General features: G+C 51.9%; 1 protein-coding gene across 1 annotated transcript in view; it reads right to left on the reverse strand.

Moving 5' to 3' along the window:
- Window positions 1-20,436, reverse strand: part of MEGF11 (multiple EGF like domains 11) — a 250,988-nt gene that overhangs the window by 203,465 nt on the left and 27,087 nt on the right. Inside the window, exons 3-4 of the mRNA XM_034994182.1 lie at window positions 17,138-17,239; window positions 12,944-13,044 (exon numbers count right to left, since the gene is read on the reverse strand). Of these exons, the coding sequence (XP_034850073.1) occupies window positions 12,944-13,044; window positions 17,138-17,239 (203 nt within the window). The remainder of the gene's footprint in view (window positions 1-12,943; window positions 13,045-17,137; window positions 17,240-20,436) is intronic.

The following is a 20,436-nucleotide window of genomic DNA, read 5'->3' on the forward strand; positions in this document are numbered from 1 at the left end:
CATTGAGTAAACTGAGGCACAGAGAGGCTAAGTAATTCGCCCCCCGTCACAGAGGCAGAAGGCGGCAGTCTGGTTCGAGGGTCTGTGTTCTTGACCTTTACATCGTCGGGCACAGCACGCCACAAGGACACTCCTCTTTTTTAAGATTTTTTAAGTCCTCGCTACACCCAATGCAGGGCTTGAACTTACGACCCCAAGATCAAGGGTCACATGCTCTACCAACTGAGCCAGCCAGGCACCCCGAGACCCCCCTTTCGTGGGTTGGGAGCAGGCTCCACACGTGTGAACTCACAACGCCGTACATAACACACATGCACACAGCCAGATGCTCAAGCATCCATATAGCACATAGGTGGTCCAGACCTATCACATCTTCAGGTTCAGGCCAAGACTTAGACTGGGGAGAAGGGGAGTGAACATTAAAATAGTTAAATACTTCTGCTCTACTTGGTGCGGCCACCCCTGTCCCTCCCCCAGCCCCCTACCTACCCATAACCGGGCACCTACAGAGTTAACCTCTGGCACCACAACAGGCCTCTATGTCCCTATTCCATTCGAACCTACTGGTAGGAGTGCCACACATGTAGTTAAATATTTTCCTGCTTATCCCCAGGTATGGACAAGGCAGGGACAGTGGGATGTGTGCCTGCAACAAGGCGGGGGGACCTGGCTCTTGGGTCTTCCGTGAGTCTTGGCCAATGCCCAGCCAGCATGGTATGAGGGGGCATCCAGCTTTCCCAGCTGGTCCCCACCCCATCCACTTGATGGGCAGCTGATCAAGGCTCTTCAAAGACAAGAGTATTGAGTGGACACTGGGAGCAAAGGGAGGCTCTGAGGTGTCATTTCCACCTTCAGTGAGGCCACTCAGCTTCCCTTAATCAAAAAGCCAACAGTAGGGGAGCCTTGGGGACTGGCCTGTCATCCACAAAAGCCCATTAATGGCCACTTTTTGAAACCTCTCTGCTACAAAGACCAGGAGGGAAGAAGGAGCTTGACAAACCAGGAGGCACTGCATGAGGAATTTTGCTTTCTCATGTCTTGGAAGCTCAGCTCCAACCCAGAGTTAGCCTCCTGGGTTCCGAGACAGTGGGCTAAGTCCTTGCAGAGCCCCAGAGCAGGGTCCCCAGGCTCTTTGTACACATGGGTGACACTGGAACCAGACACCAGAACTCAGGGGCTCTGGGAACCCAAGGGGGAGGAGAGGAAATGGGGACAAGGACCCTATCTGAGGCAGGCCACCCTCTACTCTGAGATCTCAGGGTCCCACCCAGAGACCGCTCCTGGGGGTGTCCTTTGAAGGTCCCCAGGAAAAGGCAGCCCACATGGCCTTCTTCTAGTCAACAAGGCTTTACAGAAAACATGTGTCCATGCTGGGTGCTGTGGTGGGTGCTGGGGACACAGAGGGGTCCCACAGCCATGGCTGTCAAGGAGCTCACTGTCCAGGGAGAGAGAGAATAAGGGCAGGTGGGGGTGAACGGGGCTGAGATCAGGATTGGGAGGAGAGAGGGAGGTGTCAGGTGGGCCTCCCCAGAGACCATGCAGCTCTGCACCGAGTCTCCAAGAGCTGCTACACAAAGCAGGACTAGGGGTTCCAGGAGCAGGGGCAGCCGGTATGAAGTCCCAGAGGGAGACAGTGTGGAGAATTCAGGAGCCTGGCTGGGGCAGAAAGGATCAGAGACCCCAGGAAGCAAGATACAGAATGAGGAATCTCAATATGCAGGGGCCTGATTTGAAGTAAGCAGTAGTGGGGGCACAGGAAGGAGGGATCAAAACTCTGGGCGTGGGCAGGGCAGATGTGGAATGGATTGGTGGTACCTGATCACTATTTTCTGAGCCCCTACTCTGTGTGGTACACTGTGAGTCACTGTAGACCATACAATGGTGTGTTTATGAAAGGGTGCTCCTGCCCTGAGGAGCTTATAGTTCATCTGTTCATTCATTCGTCATTTATTGAACACCTACTATATGCCAGGTACTGTTCTAAGAGCAGAGATATCAGCTAGGAACAAATCAAAATCCTTTGTCCCTACTGAGCACATTATCTAGCTGAGGAGACAAAAAATAAAAATATGCATGGTCTCCATCTCTGTGTCAGGTAGCAATAGTTCTAATTAACACAACAGGATAAGGGGGTACAGAAAGATGGTGGGGGGACTGCTATTTCAGATAGGGTGGTCAGGAAGGACTTGGATAATATGACTTCTGAAAAGAGACGGAGTGAAATAAGGGAGAGAGCCACAGGGCTATCTGGGGGAAGAGCACTCGGGCAGAGGGCACAGCACTCAGGGTTTCCTGGGCCCTGCGGTGGGGCATACACAGAAGAGCAAGGAGGCCAGCACGGAGGAGGGAGGGAGGAGATGGATGGAAGTCAGCTGGGGCCGGCCACCGTGAGAACAACGGAGAAGCAGCCGACACCCAACAAGGACCAGAAATCAGAGCTGGCATCCCACAGATACCGAGGGAAATCAGAAGACGGAAAGTGGGGCCTTTGGGAAGTCTCCTTAGAGAAACAGGGAGTCAGGCTGGGGACGGGTGAGCTCCTTCGCAGGCTTTACCTGGCCCAGGACACCCAGGAAGGGGACCTTACATAAATGCCTAGCTGCTCTGCCGCTAACTGAGGCTTCCCCTCAGAGGCTGCCCAGTCCGGATAGCTGAGGTTTCATTACAGCTGCGGCTGGGAATTAAGCAGCAGCGCCTCGATCCTTCCACGGCTATGTCAGCACACAGGACCCTGCTGGCACTCACTGCAGGTGGGGGAAAGGCCTAGCGGGGGACTCCAGGGCTAGGCCAGCAAAATGCAGGCAGCCAGACCCCTGATCCCCCGTGTCCTCGTGGCCAGGGTGCCTGAGCACGGCCATCCACGGCCCGCCCCCGTCCACGGCCCCACGCACCTCCTGAGTGAGCTTTCGCCCCTTCGACAATACCTCCTTGCTGCTGCCCCCTGGCACCACCGTGAGTGTGTCACTGGCTGCTTTCACCGTTCAGCGCCCTCCTGAGATTGTCCAGGATCCTTGGTGTGGTGCTGAGGGTCCAGGCCCACCCCCACCCAGCCCTTCCGAGCACCACCTCCACGCTTCCCGAGCTCCGGCCACAGAGGCCTGCTGGCACTGCCCTGCGCCCGTCCGCTCTGCGCCCCCCACCCCTGCTCACGCTGGCCCTTCTGCCACAAAGTGCCCTCCTCAAACAGAACCCAAACGGCACTAGCTACCTTTTACTGAGCCCTCCCGACGTGCCCGCTTCTGTCTGAATGCTTTCCTCCTGGTAACTCATTTCGTCCTCACAACAGCCCAGAGCGGCAGGTACCTCATACAGCCCTGTCTTAGTTTACAGATGACAAATCGAGGCAGAAAGAAGCAAAATAACGTGCTCAGGGACAGTCCCCCAAGGCAAAGAACGGGCTTTAAAACGCAGGGTCTGTCTTAATCGAGGCCCATCTCCTGCCCTCCTGGCAAGTTCCTACTCACCGTGGAGACTCTGCTCAAAACTAACCTCCTTCAAGAAGTCTTTCCTTTGGGGGGCTGCACCCGGCACCTGGGTGGCTCAGGTGGTTAAAGGTCTGCCTTCAGCTCAGGTCATGATCCCGGGGTCCTGGGATCGGGGCCCACATTGGGCTCCCTGCTCAGTGGGGAGTCTGCTTCTCCCTCTGCCTCTGCCCCTCCCCCCCATTCATGCTTGTGCTCACTCTCTCTCAAGTAAAATCTTAAAAAAAAAAAAAACCATGAAGTCTTTTTTGATCCCCACCCCCACCAACTTTGCCCTGTAATTCCCCAGACAGTGTTATGGTTGCTTCTCCCAGAGAGGTCTCTCAGTGCTGGGGGTCTGAGTCTATTTTATTCATGCATTTTCTTTCTCACTCATTCAGTAATTATTCAGCACTGAGGGCCTGGCACTGTGCCTGGCCCTGGGAAAAACCCACTAGGTAGGAAACATGGTCCCTCAGCTTCGGGAACTCACTTTTGAGTGGGAGAGATGGACAGGCGAGGCCTGATCACAACCAGTGGGACAGAGTGACAGAGAGGCTACGTGGCCCTCAGACAAGTGGCACTCTAGAGCAAAATCAGAGCAATCTAAACTAGGTGCTAACAAGCTAGGTGTCCAGAGAAGCCGCTGGGCCTTGGTGCTGTTACCATGAATTTACTTGCTCAACAACAATTTATGAGGGCCTGAAAAGTGCTAACAGGTGGACAAGATGAGTACCTTATAAGTTTGGTCAGTGTGACTCATCAGCTGGAGCTCAGCCACTCTGGGCATCCTAAATCAATGTTCTAAGCCCATGAGACTGGGGCTGAGATCGTGGTGGCTGCCCCAGCTTCAGCCACTCGGTGAGGACATGTTGGGGCAGCTAAACAGCCATTCACCCCCACGGGCCACCTCCACCAGCCTGGTGACACCCTTGTTTCCTTGCCTACTTATTTAAAGTGTGCTTATCATGTTATGTTGGAATTTTTTAAATATATATATTTCCCACTAGATCCTATGCTTCTTATTCATCTCTCTATCCCCAGGGCTCAGCAGTGCCTTCAAGGCATAGACAGCTAATAAATGTTGAGGGCTGGATGGACAGATGGAAGGATGAATGTTGTTGCAGGCAGCAAGGCTCAGCACCAGGTGCTGGTGACCTGGGGAAGCTGCATCAGGACAGGTTCTGGGGCTGGCAGCTGACAGCGCTGGCAGCTGACAGCATCCCGGGGGGAGCCTCCTAGAGGGTCAGCAGGGAATTATTTTACGTAGTAGCTATGAGGAGAGGCCGACTTTCAGACAAGTCCTACGACTCTGCGCGTACACACACACACACACACACACACAGAGCAATCTCCCACTCCCTACCTCGATCCTGGCACCTACTGTGACCTAGTTTAGCAAACTTTTGAAATCAAACCAGTTTGGCTTCTGTTCCTTCCTCTCCCTACAAACCTCTTCACCTGCCCTCTTGTCTGACCCCACTTCTCTCTTCTGGCCACAGGTCCCTCCCACCGAGAGGAGACCCACTGCAGGAGGGGAAGGGGAAGGGTGGATGTAGCACAGATCTCAGTTCCTGGGCTGCCCTTCTCTACCGGAAAAGGGACTTGGGCTCTCCTGGCATCCGTTTCCACTGCCATGCCAGGCCCATTTGACCCTCCACCAGTCTGTGAGAAGCAAGTAATAGACTGTTTGGGAAGGTGGCAGGTCAACCGCCAGATGTTACGTTGTTTTATCAGTGTTGTTGGAAGTTAGCCATCAGTCCAAGAAAGCATTGAACTAAATGTCACTGGGTCTGATTATGAAGCCCCCCACCACACGACTCACTATAAAACAGGGGCATGGAGTTCCAGTGACATGGAGAAAGTGCAAATGTAGCCCCTTCTGCTACAAAAATGCTCCCAAAGTATAATAAAAAAATAAAATAAAGAGATATCTAACTGAGCTCTGAGACAAAGGTAAACACCCAAGCGTAAGAAAAAAGTGGGCGGTTTATAGGAGGTACAGGAGGGCAGATGCTGAAGCTAAGGTAGCCCGTGGAACAGGGGACCTAGCCAGCTGCTGCCCCCAGCCCCAGCTAGGAGCCTGGGGTTTAACACCCACACAGGGGCAGATGTGGCCTTGGGAGCTGCCGGCTCCATGTAGGCGAAACTTGAAAAGGCACCCACTGGCCGAGTGAAAAATAAGGCATTCTGCACGAGTAAAAAGTCTTCCACAAGAAACAAAAACCAGGAGGGGGGAATGGGGAGTCACTGTTTCATGGGCCCAGGGGTCTCCTTCAGGGGTGATGAAAACCGTTTAGGACTAGATGGGATAGGAGCACAACACAGTCAGTGTACTAAACTCCACTAAGCGTATGCTTGAAAATGGTTACTACTGCATTAAGTGAATTCCACAATTTTTTTTAAAGGAAAAAGAAAAAAACAAACAAACCCTAAACCTCTGCCACAGTTCCAGCCTCAGCGTGGAATCCCAAACCAAGTTATCAATGCAAAGGCGGGTCTTGAGCCACTGAAAACCATTAGTGTGCCTAAGAAGGAAACGCAGAATTGGTGTGTGGGGCACGTGCACACCCCAGGACGTGGGGGAGGAGGCAAAAAGCTCAAGCGTTCACAATGATAAAGAAAAAAGAAATTATAACCAATATGGGGAAATCATCCACCACAAGGGAGAATCAGCAGTGTCCACACACAGAACTGATAGTCTAGGAACTTGAGTCAACCAAAATCATGGACTCAAGATAGAATTATCTTGACCGTCTAGAACTAATAGCTCCAGATAAAACCATCTGAGACTATAAGCGAAATATGTTTGAAATAACTAGAGCAATCATTGAAGGATTAGAATTCATAATGAAAGAACAGGACACTACAGAGAAAAAATAAAATAAAAAAGCAAACCCCGCAGATCTGAAGAAGGACCAACAGACCTCCTAGGAATGAAACACACCGTTGTTGAAATTAAGACCTCAACAGACAGGTTAATTAGCAGAGCTAAAGGATTCGAAAAATGGATCGGAGGAAAATCTCCAAGATACAGCATGGAGAGATACAGAGACGAAACATGAGAGCCTAGGAGAGAGAGGGAGTGAAACGAGTCTCCAACATTTTGGAGCTTCAGTAGGAGAAAACTGAGCACATGAAAGACAGGAGGTATTAGAAGAGACATGGCTGAGAATTTTCCAGAACTGATAAAGCACATGAATCCTTCACTTGAAGGAGATGTATAGCCTCTGAGGAGCAAACAGTGTGAATGAAAACGACTCCACACCCAGACATGTGCTAGGAAAACGGCAACGTGTGCAATGACAAATTCTGGAACACAACAGAAAAACATCCTCACGCCCTGAGGGAAAAATCACTGAAAACCTGCAATTCCACAGGCAGCTAAAGCACCATGCAAGAGTGAGAGTAAAATGAAGGCATTTTCACTTCCAAGTCTAGCTGGATTGCAGTTAAGATTATGATTATGAAATAAAATCTAAACAACAACAACAAAAATAAAATACGGCATTTTCCGACAAGCGAAGCGTAAGAGAGGCGATTGCTCGTGGACCCTCCCAGGAAAAACTACTGAACACGGCCCTTCAAGAATAAAGCCGAAGCTAGAAAGGAGTGAGACGCAAGAGGTGAAGAGCAAGCAAATCAGTAAACATGAGTTAAATTTACATTTAAATAGCCATCCACCATATAAAACAACTGCGATAATAAGACAGGGGTACCTAAATCCCAAAAATGGTGTGAGGACTTTGCTGGAGTTCAATCTTAGGCACCACTCAGGTGCCCTCAGTGCGGCCAATCTCCTGGATTGTCAGCTGCTGGCTCCCCCTTAGCCATCCCGGGCGGTTCATACTGACTCCACTGGGCCTGCGCAGTCTCCCTGCCGGGATGCTGAGCAACCCCTCCCCCCACCCCCAGGCCACATACCTGGAGCTGCTGGCTAATCCCTCCACTTCTCCATTTGGATGAAAACCACACGCAGGGCTCTAGCATTCCAAGCAGCCGCTGAAAGGGCTAGATGACTCCTCCAGGAAGTCCGGGGGCATTACCTCCCCCACCAAAAGGAAAAAGGAGATGGGGGATTGCACAGATTAATTCCCCCTCCTTGCTGGCTGCTCTGAAGCAGGCACTCTCCTCTTGCCCATCAGGAGAGGCCCTGAATACCAACAGGATGCACCTGTTAGGCATCATGCAGTGTAACCATCTTCAGCGGTAGGTAGACCAGTGGTTTTCAAAGCATGGCTCCCAATGCAGCAGCATGAGCATCACCTGGGAACTTGTTAGAAATGCACATTCTCCAGGACGCCTGGGCGGCTCAGTCGGTTAAGCATCTGCCTTCAGCTTAGGTCATGATCCTCGGGTCCTGGGATCGATGTCAGGCTCTCTGCTCAGCGGGGAGTCTGCTTCTCTCTCTCCCTCTGCCCCTACCCTGCTTGTGCTTTCTCTCTCTAATAAATAAATAAATCTTTTTTAAAAAATGCACATTCTCCAGTCCCCTCCCCAAGTCTTCTGAATCTGAGACTGATGCTGGGGCTCAGTAGTCTGTGTTAGAAGTTAGAACACGTCTTCCAGGTGATTCTTACATTAGGTAATCAGGTACTCGATAATACATTTGAGTGAATTGTGAATTGTGATTACCATGGCATCTGTGTGGTGCTAAGCATTGATAGTGCTCACCAAATACTTTGGCCCTCTGCTTTCAATACTTCAAGCCCTCTTTTCTCTGCTACAGCAACCAGCAACATTGCAGACGCCCTGCTCCAACAGCCTGGGTCCTGGCAGAGGACGGACATGTCAAATAAATAAGGACCAAAACTCTATTGGTTTAAGCCACCGGGATTTGGGCGTTGTTTGTTACAGCATCGTAACCAAGCCCATCCAGTCCAATAGCGCCTAATATTTTCAAAGAGCAGTTTGCTGAAATATCTCAAACCCCATTTTGTGACAAAATCAGCTCCACCTGTGAAGCAAAGATGCTCACTGCCCTATCTCCCAAGAAAGGAGAAAGAAAGAGAACTGTGTTTGTGCCCGGTGATCCTCAGGAAATATTTGATGCCTGGGTGACCACGAGGAGCTAGGACTCAGCTATATAGGCAGCTAACGGAGGGGGTGGGCAGTTCTGGTGTAGAAGGTTCTAGAAGGGCTGCCAAGGGCTCTGGGATAAGGATGGCAGTTCTGGGGCAGGGGAAATGGCACAAAGAGGAGTTTGCATCTGTATCAAGCTCTATGCATTCCAGGACATGCTCACTCATTGTTTTATCTTACTCCTTCCATGCTCGAGGATGATCCATCCAATGCCACAGTGGGTCCAGAGGGGCAAAGGGACTTGCCCAAGATTGCACAGCAAGTTGATAGCAGAGTCAGCCAAGGCTTTTACTCCAGGCCAGTGTCCTTCTAGTATCTGCTAAGAAATGGGCTCCAGGAAGGTGGTTCTGGAGGGAGGATGATGTCCCCCCGCCCCAGAGCACAGATGTTCCTGTGCACGGTCCTGAGGACTCTTGGCATCAGATGGGTTCTTACCAGGTTCTGGTGAACCTCACGGTTCTCTGGCTCCCAAGGGGTGGAGAAGAAGTGGAGGGGGAGGGGCCACAGGGCATCGATTCCTGAAAGCCTCCGGTTTTGCAAGCTCTCATCTGGCACCCAGAACCCTGGGCACCATCCCTCACGCAAGTTCCCTGACTCTGGGGTCTCCACTCGCTCCTGGACAGCTGACAAAGCCTGGCCGGTCCCCTTCCTTTCTTCCCATTACAATAAGCAGGAACAAGAGAACATAGCAATGGCCGACACTTACCTGTTCATGGGCTCAATTGTGTCCCCCTAAAATTCATATGTTCAAGTCCTAATCCCCAATTCTCCAGAATCTGACCTTATTTGGAGATAGGGTCTTATTAGAGGTAATCAAGTTCAAACGAGGTCATTAGGGTGGGCTCTAATCCAGTCTGACCGGTGTCCCTATACAAAGGGGAAACCTGGAGACAGACACACATATCAGGAGAAGGCCGTGTGAAGAATGGAGTTCTGGTGCCTCGAGCCACGGAGCTACCAGAAGCAAGGGCAGAGGCCTAGAGCAGAAGAAACCAACCCTGCTGACACCCTGATTTGGACTTCGAGCCTCCAGTGGGGTGAGACAGTACACTCCTGTGGATTAAGCCAGCCAGGCTGTGCAGCTTGAAAGGGCAGCCCCAGGGAAATGAGTAACTGCCTCAGCCAGCCAGCCTCCCAGCCCAGATCTGCCCCCCGCGGTAAGGCCAGCTGTCTCCCTGTCTTTGCTGATGGGGTCCCCTGTCCCATCCATGCCCAAAGACACCATTCCATCCAGCCCAAAGCCCCACGAAGCCCCCCGAGGGAGAGCAGGTCACAGCGCTATCTCCAGCCTGGCGTGTCCCATCTATGTTCTTTCGCACACTCGCCTCTGGCTGTTATCCACGGGTTTTTCTGCATGTGGCCTGTCCTTCCCAACAAGACCATGAGTTCCATGAGGGCAGGAGCTATTCCTAACACCTCTCCTATATCCCAAGGCATAGCACTGCGGGCACGCCACAGTGGGCGTCTAATAAATACTGGGTTGAACAACCTTCGAGGGTTTCCCCCTTCAGTCTTCTGTCTAGAGCTGATTCCTCTTTTTTTTTTAAGATTTTGTTTATTTATTTGAGAGAGAGAGAGAGAGCACAAGCAGGGGTAGCGGCAGAGGGAGAGGGAAAGCAGGCTTCCTGCTGAGCCCAGAGCTCGATGTGGGGCTCGATCCCAGGACCCCGGGATCCTGACCTGAGCTGAAGGGAGACGCTTAACCGACTGAGCCACCCAGGCGCCCCTAGAGCTGATTCCTCATTAATACTCGATAAGTGGACATGGCTGAAGAAGACATCTCTCCATTCTACTCTGCCCTACTTTATGAAGATGCTCATCGAAGCATCTGTAACTCTGGGGGCAGGTATCCATGTACCAGACCATCTCTTTCCACTAGGCTGCCAGCTCCTTGAGGTAGCAACTGTCCCTCGTGTGTGTCTATGTCCCCAGCACTCGAGTAGGAAACAAGTCGACAAGGAACAGTGTAAATCGAACGGATAAACATGAACATATGGCAGAAATGATTTACCGTGGGTCCAAAGACTCTGTAAGGGATTTGAGGGCTCCATGGACCCACTGAAACTGTGTGCAAAGGGCTGTGTGTTGTGTGTGTGGGGGGTTATATATGTCATGTGCATTTTCCCAGGGACAGGGTCCATGGAGGTGCGAAAAATTAAAACAAAAGCCAAGAGTGAAAAAATGGTAAGACCCAAAGTCATGGAGTGGGGAGCTGGCATTTATTAAGCCCCTATGCTGTGTCTGGTGATATCTATTACTATCCCCATTTTACATGAATGGAAACTGAGGTACCAAGAGGTGGCATCTTGCCTAGGCTCACGGAGAGAGAAGCAGCCTATCCAAGCGGGTCAGAGCAGACTCTAGAGCCAGACATCCTAGGTTCAAATCCCAGTTCTACCACTTTCTAGCTGTATGATCCTGGTCAAGTCACTTAATCACTCTGTGACTCAGTTTCTCCATCTATAAAATGGGAGGGATCAGGGAACCCACTTCAGAGAGCTGTTGTGAGGAGCTGATGCATTCATGTATATAAAGTGATTGGAACAGTGCCTCGTGAGGGGGGTTGTCCTGTGAAGACTATGAGGATGAGCATAAAGAGGAAGAAGTTGGGGGGGGACAGAACTGAGACTCAAACCTAGACCTATGGGACTCTTGCCACCCTGGGTCATCACTACCAGCACCCCGCATGCCACAGTGACCCATCTCACTGCTGAAACTCCTGTCCCCCTTTGGGAGGAGCCCTCAGTCCTAAAATTGGCTTTTCCGGCTGGCTTCCCGGAGGTGGGCTGGCCCATGGCCGTGACATAAGGAGTAGGTGGGAGATTATAAGACTGGGTCTATGCAATCAGGACACTTAGTGCTTCTGCCCTGCTCTTCATTTTCCAAGAGCTCTACCAACAATTGCTGATGGAAATTAGAAAAAGAATGTGCTCCTCTGTTCCTGGAGCCCCGTGCTGACAGCTGAATTCCCTTTAACATTTCCCCGAGTCCATCCTTGCGCCCTGAGCCCTGAAGGGCCGCTCACATCCATTCTGCTCAGGCTTTGTGAGTCCTGGGTCACAGCCCATGCCTGACTCTCACTTTCCTCTGGGCAGACAGCAGCAGTAAAACCTTGGTCTTGATCTCACTTCTACACCCAGGTCCCCGTAGGAGCTCCATCCCAGGTGAGGCGTTGGCCAATGCCTTGTCCCAGTCCAGTCCTCTGCCCCGCTCCTGAGACACAGCCTTTTGGGGATGGCTTTGCGTGAGTATCTTTGTATGTTTCCCGCAAAACCATCACTATGGAACCTATTTGTGGGAGCATTTTTCATTCACTCCTGTAATGCAATTAGGATCGAGCTTCTCCAGCAAGAGGGGATATGTAACATCAGGAGGGGAAAATTGTCATTTCATTCCCAACACTAACACGCCCACCCTGCCCAAATTGGCTCTCTGGTGCCGGCTCACTCTACTCACCCAAAGGGCAAGGAGAATGCTAACAAGGAAAATCACTCTCCAAATCTGCCTCCGAATGAAGAAGCAGAAGCTATGGGGGTGGATTCCCCTCTGTCATTAATGGGGGGGCTCCCAGTTTCTCTGACACTCTCCACAGTTGGGGCAAAACTCTACTGCCCACTGGAGTGCCCCATACTGGCCCCATTGCACCTGTCAGAGGTGGTGGGAAAGAGTCTGTTGGACTCGAACAGACTCTAACCCTACAGTCATTCTCGCTGAGAGGTTAAGTGACTTACCCAAAGCCACATCTCTGGGAAGCTGGGACCGGAACCCAGATCTGCAGACTCCTGGGTATCTCCCACTGCACAGCACTGCCCTCCCACCCAGAGGGCCTGTGGCTGCCAGAAACTAAGCCCTCGCGCCCACCTTGTCCTCAGGTCTCCTGATCCTTTTTGGAAATGTTCCCACTTCCTAGAACCGGCCCCTTGTGATCTATCTTATTCTTACTACCCTCCTTCTCGGTACTATGGTCTTGCTCTCCAATGATCCAGCCTGCCTTCCTTCCTCCCTTCCACCCTCTCTCCATCCCTCCACCCTCTATCCATCCATGTCTCCTTCCATCCAGCAAAGCCTTCTGGAGCCCTTCCGATCTGTGCCAGGCACTCAGCCCTTCCTCCCCACGGCTCCTCAGAGCACGCTCCAAAAGTGTGCACTTCTCTCCTGACCCCATCAAAGCCTAGAACCGATCGGCGTCGATCCAACCCTCTTAGGAGATCGACCTGTTGGACAAATTTGTGCGAACGTGCTTGTAGCAGACGCATTGATCCCCGCAGAGCTGCCGGCAGGCAGGGATTTCTGGAGCCCTCAGCTCAGCCAAGGCCTGCTGCCCAGGGCCTGGCTGACAGCCCCCTACCTCCCTTCCCCTTGGTTCCCTCCCCTGCCCCAGGGAGGCGGCCCCTACGTACGTATGCAGAAGTCCCCATTCTCGTAGTAGCCAGGGCAGCACTGGGACCTGCGCCGATACATGGTCCGGAGGCCACGCCGATACGCCGTCTTATAGCTGATCCTGAGGCACAAGGGAGAAAGCCACTTGAAAGTATTGAAAATCAATCACTCGCGTTAGAATGATATTTGTGTTAAGCTATATTGAGGATGCCATTCAATAATTACTTTAAAATGCATGGCGGCTGCGAATATGAAGGAACACAATAAAGAAAAATCGATGGCTGCATCTGGGCCACTGTGATGCAGAAAATATTACTGACACAGCGTCTGCCACACCTACTTTCCCCAGTCTCGTCGGCGTGATGCCGAGAAGGGTTTCGGAAGGTCCTTTCTGGGGTGACGGTGGGAGGTAACTAGGCGCTTCTCCTGGAAGCCTCCAGACCCTGGGGAGCTCCTGGGGGGACCCAAACTGGACTTGGGCCCTGAGAGGGGCCAGGGCCACTGCCCAAATGAGCAGGCTGCTCGCGGCCTCCAGGGACTCGGTCCACCCGTCTGGAGAACTGAAACAGGATCAGCAAAGGGCCCTCTGAGTCTGACCCAGTCCCAGGGAGTGGATTAACCTCCCTCATGCTAAAAATAACATGTCCTGGGCAAGAGCTTCGCATGCCATCTCTGGGAAGGCTCAGAACCAGGCCCTGGCTCTGCAGCAGGAAGAAGTTATAAGGCCCAGGGAGCAGAGGCAGCTCTGACCTGGGAATTGGAGACCTGGAGTGTGCCTCTTCTGCTGGGACAGGCATGGACACTTCATCCTGTGCCAGAGAGATTTCTAGGCGCAACGTCATTCCATTCTCTATCTGAGGCAGGTAACAGGACTATGTCACCTTTGTTTTATTTCCTTTTTACCGTTTTTATTCTTATTTTATGAACCCCCCTTCTGTTTCATGGATGAGAAAACTGATATTCAGAGAAGTTAATGACTCGCTCAAGGTCACACAATGAATCAGCTTCAGAATCAAGATGTGAACCCAAGTCACTCTAATTTCAAAGCCACCAGGCTTAGCCTACTGCCCAGTGCCAGTCCCCACAGGGTGGCTGGCTGGCCATATGGGATGGCCATAGTGAATGAGAAAGACCAGGTAAATGGCTGGTGGGGGGACAGAGTCCTTAGGAGGAAATCAAGATGGGGTATTGGTATGCAAAACCCCTTCCTCACACCTAAAGTCAAAATGGAAGAGACTGAAGTGGCCATTAAGGGACAGAGAGAGGAACTAACTTCCCAAGGTCGTGATGTATGACTAGGACTCAACCCCAAGTCTTCGGGCCTTGAAGCCAGAGCTCCCTTCACATCCCCACCCACACCCCAGGGGAGCCTGCCCTGAGGACCCCTCCTTAGGGGGCAGAGCAGCGGGGACCAGACATGGGAGATGCCTACAGCCTGCTTTCCATGGATGGTCAGGCCAACTTGGGAAGGGAGTCCCACAGCCCTCCCAGTCTTTAAAGCCCTCGCTTTATGACAAATGACAGTGCAGGGCCCCAGGGAAATCCATGATATTTGGGAGTGTCGTAAACTAAGGTCATTCTACTTTGTCAAAAGCCCATAATGAAAAGTAAGCCAGCCTCCAAGTGAAGCTCCTTCCCCGGTACAGGAAAGCAGCTCCCGGCAATTTTGGGGGTGGTGTGGACCTCTCAGATAAAGGAAGAGTCAGGGTTGGCTCAGAGTTCATCCAACCCAGTCGTCCCACCACACAGGGGTATCCCCCAGTCCGTCCAGTGGAGAGGTGGTCTTGGCACCATAGCAGCCTCCCAGGAGAGAGATGTCTCCCGCTGCTTCTGGCTCTCCCACCCTTGCTTGCTCCCAGTGCTGGGGTGGGGAGCAGCAGAGGGAAGGGGCCAGGGGCCAGGCTGTCAGGAAAAGGGTGCTGCATTTAAACAAACCATTCCACACTGAAGCAGACTGATGGTGTGGCTGTCAGCATGCACACCCCAGGTCAGCAGGAAAGCTGCGAGGCAACTCAGTAATTTAGCAAAATAATTCATGTTCCAGGAATGCAGCCTATTTTAATAAGCAGCCACTCACTCACCTTCCCCCCAGCGCTGATGGATGGCAGCCCGGGCCTCCGAGTACCTAACAAAGCCACACCTCAGAACAAACTTGGCTCTGGCACAGGGCCTGACAGGGCTCATGGAGGGAGCAGGACCTCTATTTCTGCCTCCACCTTTGACCGGGGCCACAGGCAGCCAACTTGGCACAGCTAAGGAAGCTGGAAGGGGATATTTGGTCCCACCTCCTCATTTCACAATCAAGGGCTAGGGGAAGGGGATGCAGTCATGGCTGAGTAGCTCCTATGGGAGCAAAGTTCCTACCAACAACTATACAATCTGGGAGAAATATAAAAAAAAAAACAAAAAAAAAAAAACAACCACAACTACCAGAAGGCACCAGAGAGGGAACAAAGGTGGATACTGGAGGGAAAGAGAAATTCGGAAGAAGGAAATGACACTGGGCAAGGTTAGCCCAAGGGCAGACCCCAATCAACCATATTCCAGGTGGCTACAATTCAGGTAGAAAACACACAGCCTTCCTGGCTTAAAGCACTACAAGACAAGTCCAGGGTGGATCCAGCAATTTGAGAGTGAAAAGTGAAACCCCAGAAAAGAGAGAGCCGCAAAGAGGAAGCCCCATATTCTTTGTAAAATCTCTGCCCAAACTCCTGGCCCCTGAATGGTATGTGTAGGGGGCAGGTCCCACACGGTCCCGCTAAGGCTAAAAATATGGAACATTCGGAGTCTGGAAATCGAATGCAGCCAGATTAACTGATTGCCGAAACAAACAACAACAACAAATCAATCCTCTCGGGAGGAACGTAACAGATTTCATTCTCTACAATCTCTGCTGTTCACAGTGCCCAGAATATAATTCAAAATTACTAGATGCAAGGAGCAACTGGAAAATACTGCCTACATAAAGGAAAAGACAATGAATGAAGACCACCATGAAGTGGCCCAGATGTTGGGATTAGCAAATAAGGATGTCAAAGCAGCTATCATGTCTATGCTCACAGCAACTTACTTACGAACAAAACCCCAAAGAAAACCAGGACTTTGGCACTTCAGCATAGAGCAAGTTTCCCCATCCACCTTGCTACCACCGTGATTCAGGCATAAACCACAAAGAGGGACAAGGCCCCCACGGAGGAAGCCAAAGAAATCTGGAACCAACATGGATGCTCGGCAACTAGGGAAGAGGCCTAATAGGTGGCTTTCCCCTCATGCGCTCACCCACCCTTCATCTGCTGGTTTCCATCCCTCAAATAACAGTGCCACCTTGCCCAGATCTAATAGCTCGCTTCTCCCGTCTTTCCCTGCACTTTCCAAAGCATTTTCTCATCCCTGACCTCAATGGACCCTGTGAGTAGGTAGGGCAGAGATCATCGTATGTTTGATGAGCACACTGGGAATTCCCAAATAAAGCAACTTGCCCAGGGTCATCCAATAAAACGTGTTCTCTCTTCCTTCCTCTCCTCTTTCCCCCAGCAACATGAGAGAATGGCATGATCTTCAGGAGGGCTGCAGACAAGGGAGCAGGGGACCCCCACACAGTCATTTAGATTGAGCTCTTCCCATGGGCAGCCCAGCCAAGGTGACAAGAAGGTGCCCAGTTCTCTCCTGTGCTCAGTTCTCCAAGCCAGATGCCCTGCCATGGGGCTACATCTGCTCTGAGGGATCTGCCTGAGGTTGGAGGTCCCCCCGCTGACCCTGAGGCAAAGATTCAAGGACAAGCATTTTATTGGAGAGGCAATCTAAGGAAGCACTGGGAGGGGAGGGGGGGGAAGAGACAGGGAAGAAAAGGCAGCCAATCCATGGTGCACTGGGATATGTGTAGAATGTTCCTCAGAGTTCTCCCCTTTACCCTCAGGGTGAGGGAGCTGGGGGGGGGTTTACCCAGCAACTCCCCATTTCTCATTGGGTGAGGGATGCCCCCAAGGGCAGTAATTCTCCAGCACTTCTGGCCCGCCCTGCCCATAAGCTTCTCTGGCCAGAAGGAAGCCCTCAGCAGAGCATCTCAGTTGTTCAGGGTAAAGACTGAGCACCAAGGGGATACACGCAGTGCACTGCCTACAGCTACTCCAGGGGCCTTTTACTAACCGGCACGAAGGAGAGCCCTGAGGGCCCAGTACATTCTCCCTGCCCCATCGCCCGAGACAGGTACTCACCGGTGTCGGGTGCACTTGAACCAGTTGAGGATGTCCGTGCATCGCGTGTAGTAGATCTGGTCGAAGGGGTGTGCGTATGATTCCTGGACGGTCACGGCATAGCTGAGAACCAGACAGGAGGTGGAAGCTATGGTCAGCACTCGAGAGGCTGAGCTGATATTCAAGATGGGGGTTCCTGCCCCAGGGGAACCAGGCCCGCAGCCAGGCATTCAGGGGCTCCAACCTCCCCCCCAACCCCACTATCCTCCTCCTGTCCTGGATGCCCTCAGCATTCACACCTCCCTGACCCAGGTTGGATCCAAGACATATCCCTTACTGCCCTTTGGCCCGGCTCATTTTCTGAAATTCTAGATCATTTGTTCATTTATCAGAGAATGAATAAGGGAGGCTTTAGGTTTATTCTATGTGGCTCTGGAAGGCAGAGCCAACAAGCTTTAAAATACTTTGTTCGGATTTTTATGGGTTTCAAAGCATATATATGGAAGCTGATCCTTGTAGCAATTTTATGAAGTAAGTGGTCCCATTTTACAGCTGAAGAAACTAAGGCTCAGAGAGAGGCAGCTTGCCCAGGTCACACAGCCGGTACCAATTAACTGCTAATATTTATTGAGTGCCCTATGCTAAGTGTTTTAATCCATTTTAGTCCTCACAATCCTATAAGGTTGGTGGATTGCTATCTTCATTTTACAGACAAGGACAATGAAGAAAAGAAAGAGTAAGTGACTTCCCCAAGGTCCCCCAGTTGCCTTCTGCTCTGTCTCCAGTATAGCGGTGGGAGCATCGAGGACATGCCCCAGAACTCCTAATCGAAGCACTATCTTGTTATGCTGCCTGTTAGCTATAAACCTGAACAGTGGGAAGAAGTCTCGGGGAGGAAGATCTCAGCCTTAACCCATAAGCCTTTCTACTTGCCCGCCCCCGGCAGGAGGTATATGAGAAGGCAGTCGAGCTGGGATGCTGAAGGGAAGATTCACACTTGCTGTGCAGGCTGGGAGAGGGCCCCAACTGAGATGTCAGGAATTCATTTTTTTGTAGGTTGGTACTCCTCACTGTTTCCCCCCCGACGGCTCACTGACCTGGGCCAGATGGCCAGATCCAGGCTCTAAAAATCCGTCTGCTTTGCCTGAGGAGACTGTTGGTTTGCTTGCAAGGGGGCTGGGCAGGCCAGCTCCCCGAGTGGGTCCACAGCAGGCTTTAGAGGTCAAAGATCTGGAATCCAGAAAGAGGGCCCCGGAGAAGTCAGCAGGGCACAGGGACTCAGGGCCCTGGAAAATTCTGGTTCTTTGAAGCACTGAGGATGTAAGGAGGGTCCCTGCTGAGCCTCTACCAGCCGGTGCAACAGAGATGTGAGTCAGAGGCACACGTCTGTGCAGACATGGGCCAAGCCCGGTTCATCTCCAGGCTTGGGGACACCGAGGCAGCTCAACACCCACCCCTGGCTTCCCAAGGGGCCCCTTCCAACTCTGAGACTCCACGATCCTATGTTTCCACGCGGCTTCTGAACACCTCACTTAGGGCAGGAGAATGAACGGCTCAGAGTGCATGAGCTCTGGGTCACATTTGAACCCTGTCACCTGTTCGCAGCACGTCCTTAGACGTATTGCTTAACTCACGGAAGCCTCCTTTTCCTCGCCTGTAAATTCATGACAAAAATTGCCAGGGACTTCACACAGTCATTGCGAGGATTCAGCAAGGCAATAAGAGTGTCCACCTCTCAGGGTGGTGGGAAGATAAAGCAAGAGAAGACATGTAAAGTGCTCAACACAAGAGAATACATGTAAAATTTTTAATGGATGCCCAGTGTCGAATGGATGCTGGCCACCATTATTATATGACTGCAGCAGTTCACCTCCTGCGCTAGGCACTGGGGGACATTTCCTCCCTGACTGTGGTGGGGGGGGGGGGAGGAACAGGACTCACACACGGAATGGACTCCCTGCCTTTGTTAAGCACTCGGGGGGACTCAGGCACCCCTTCCAGTCCTGACAGAGACAGTGGGTGCTCAGAGAAAAGGCATCAGCCCGACAGAGGGGTGAGGAGAGTGTCATGGGGGACGGTCCCGGCTCTGCAGGGACTGAGCAAGTCTGGCAATGAGACCTTGAATCAACTCCAAGTCTCTGGGGTGAAGGGTGTGCCCCCGGTTTCATGGCTGGTCGGTTTAACATGCTCACTTGCCAACATGCTAATGAGGGACCAGATTAATCTTGTAGAGCTGGGCTTTATTAGCCAGGGGAGGTCTTTCCACTGGGTTTTATGGTGGAGGGGCATAATTAACAAGGAGCCCGCCAGAAGCACTAATCCAGCTGAGAAATTCTCCCTAAGCGGTCTCTGAGGACCGGAGCGTGTTTCTGGAATGACACACACTACATTCGTCCATGTGTCATTGGAAGCGGAGCTTAGGTGGGCAAGCCAAGAAGAAGGCACATGGTGTTATGGGCATTGCCTGCAAGGCCTCCTCCCTAGGGGCTGGAGAAGCCACAGGGGTCCCCCGACTTCACTTTAGTTATAGGGTCAGTCCTTGTCCTCCCATCAAAGGATCACCTCGGCTGACAGCCAGCTCAGTGCAGGCTCCGTTCAGAGTATTTTCATATTCCAAATTGATTGATATCGGGGAGGTCTAGAAAATTAGAGAACTCGGTTTGAGTTTGAACTGATCCACTGTTCAAAGTGATGCAGTCGGGACCCTGAGAAGAGGGACGTGAGGAAGGGCTCTGCCATCAGGGAAGGCTCCTTGGAGGAGAGGGGCCCGGTCAGAGGAGCTGGGGAAGGCAGAGAAAGGCAGACGGGGAGGGGGTATTCTGGAGGTGGGGATATAGCACAGCCAGGGGCAGGAAGCAACTGTGTCTCAGCCGGGACAGGTGGATGGTAGGGGGGCTATTGATGCTGGAGTCTACATACCAGATACTAATAATGTGCAATTTGAACTGACAGCTTTCTCACCTTCTGGGAAATAAAGGTTTCAATTCGCCAAGACCAGAAGGGGCAAAGGGCCTGAGTAACCTCAGAGTCATGCAGAAAGCTTAGAAAAATGCATATTCCTAGGCTCTACCCTAGACCTACAGCATCCGAGTCTCTGGGGCTGGGACCCGGGAGACTTTCTCATCCACACCTCCAGTGAGCCTGATGTGCATTAAAGTGTGTGAGAAGCAGTTCCCGCAAAGCCAGAGGTATCAACAAGAAAAGACCATAATTGGGGCGCCTGGGTGGCTCAGTTGGTTAAGCGACTGCCTTCGGCTCAGGTCATGATCCCAGGGTCCTGGGATCGAGTCCCACATCGGGTTCCTGGCTCAGCGGGGAGC

Source organism: Mirounga leonina, unplaced genomic scaffold, assembly GCF_011800145.1.
Source record: "Mirounga leonina isolate KUSES-001 unplaced genomic scaffold, KU_Mleo_1.0 Mir_91, whole genome shotgun sequence".
NCBI classification, from domain to species: Eukaryota; Metazoa; Chordata; class Mammalia; order Carnivora; family Phocidae; genus Mirounga; species Mirounga leonina.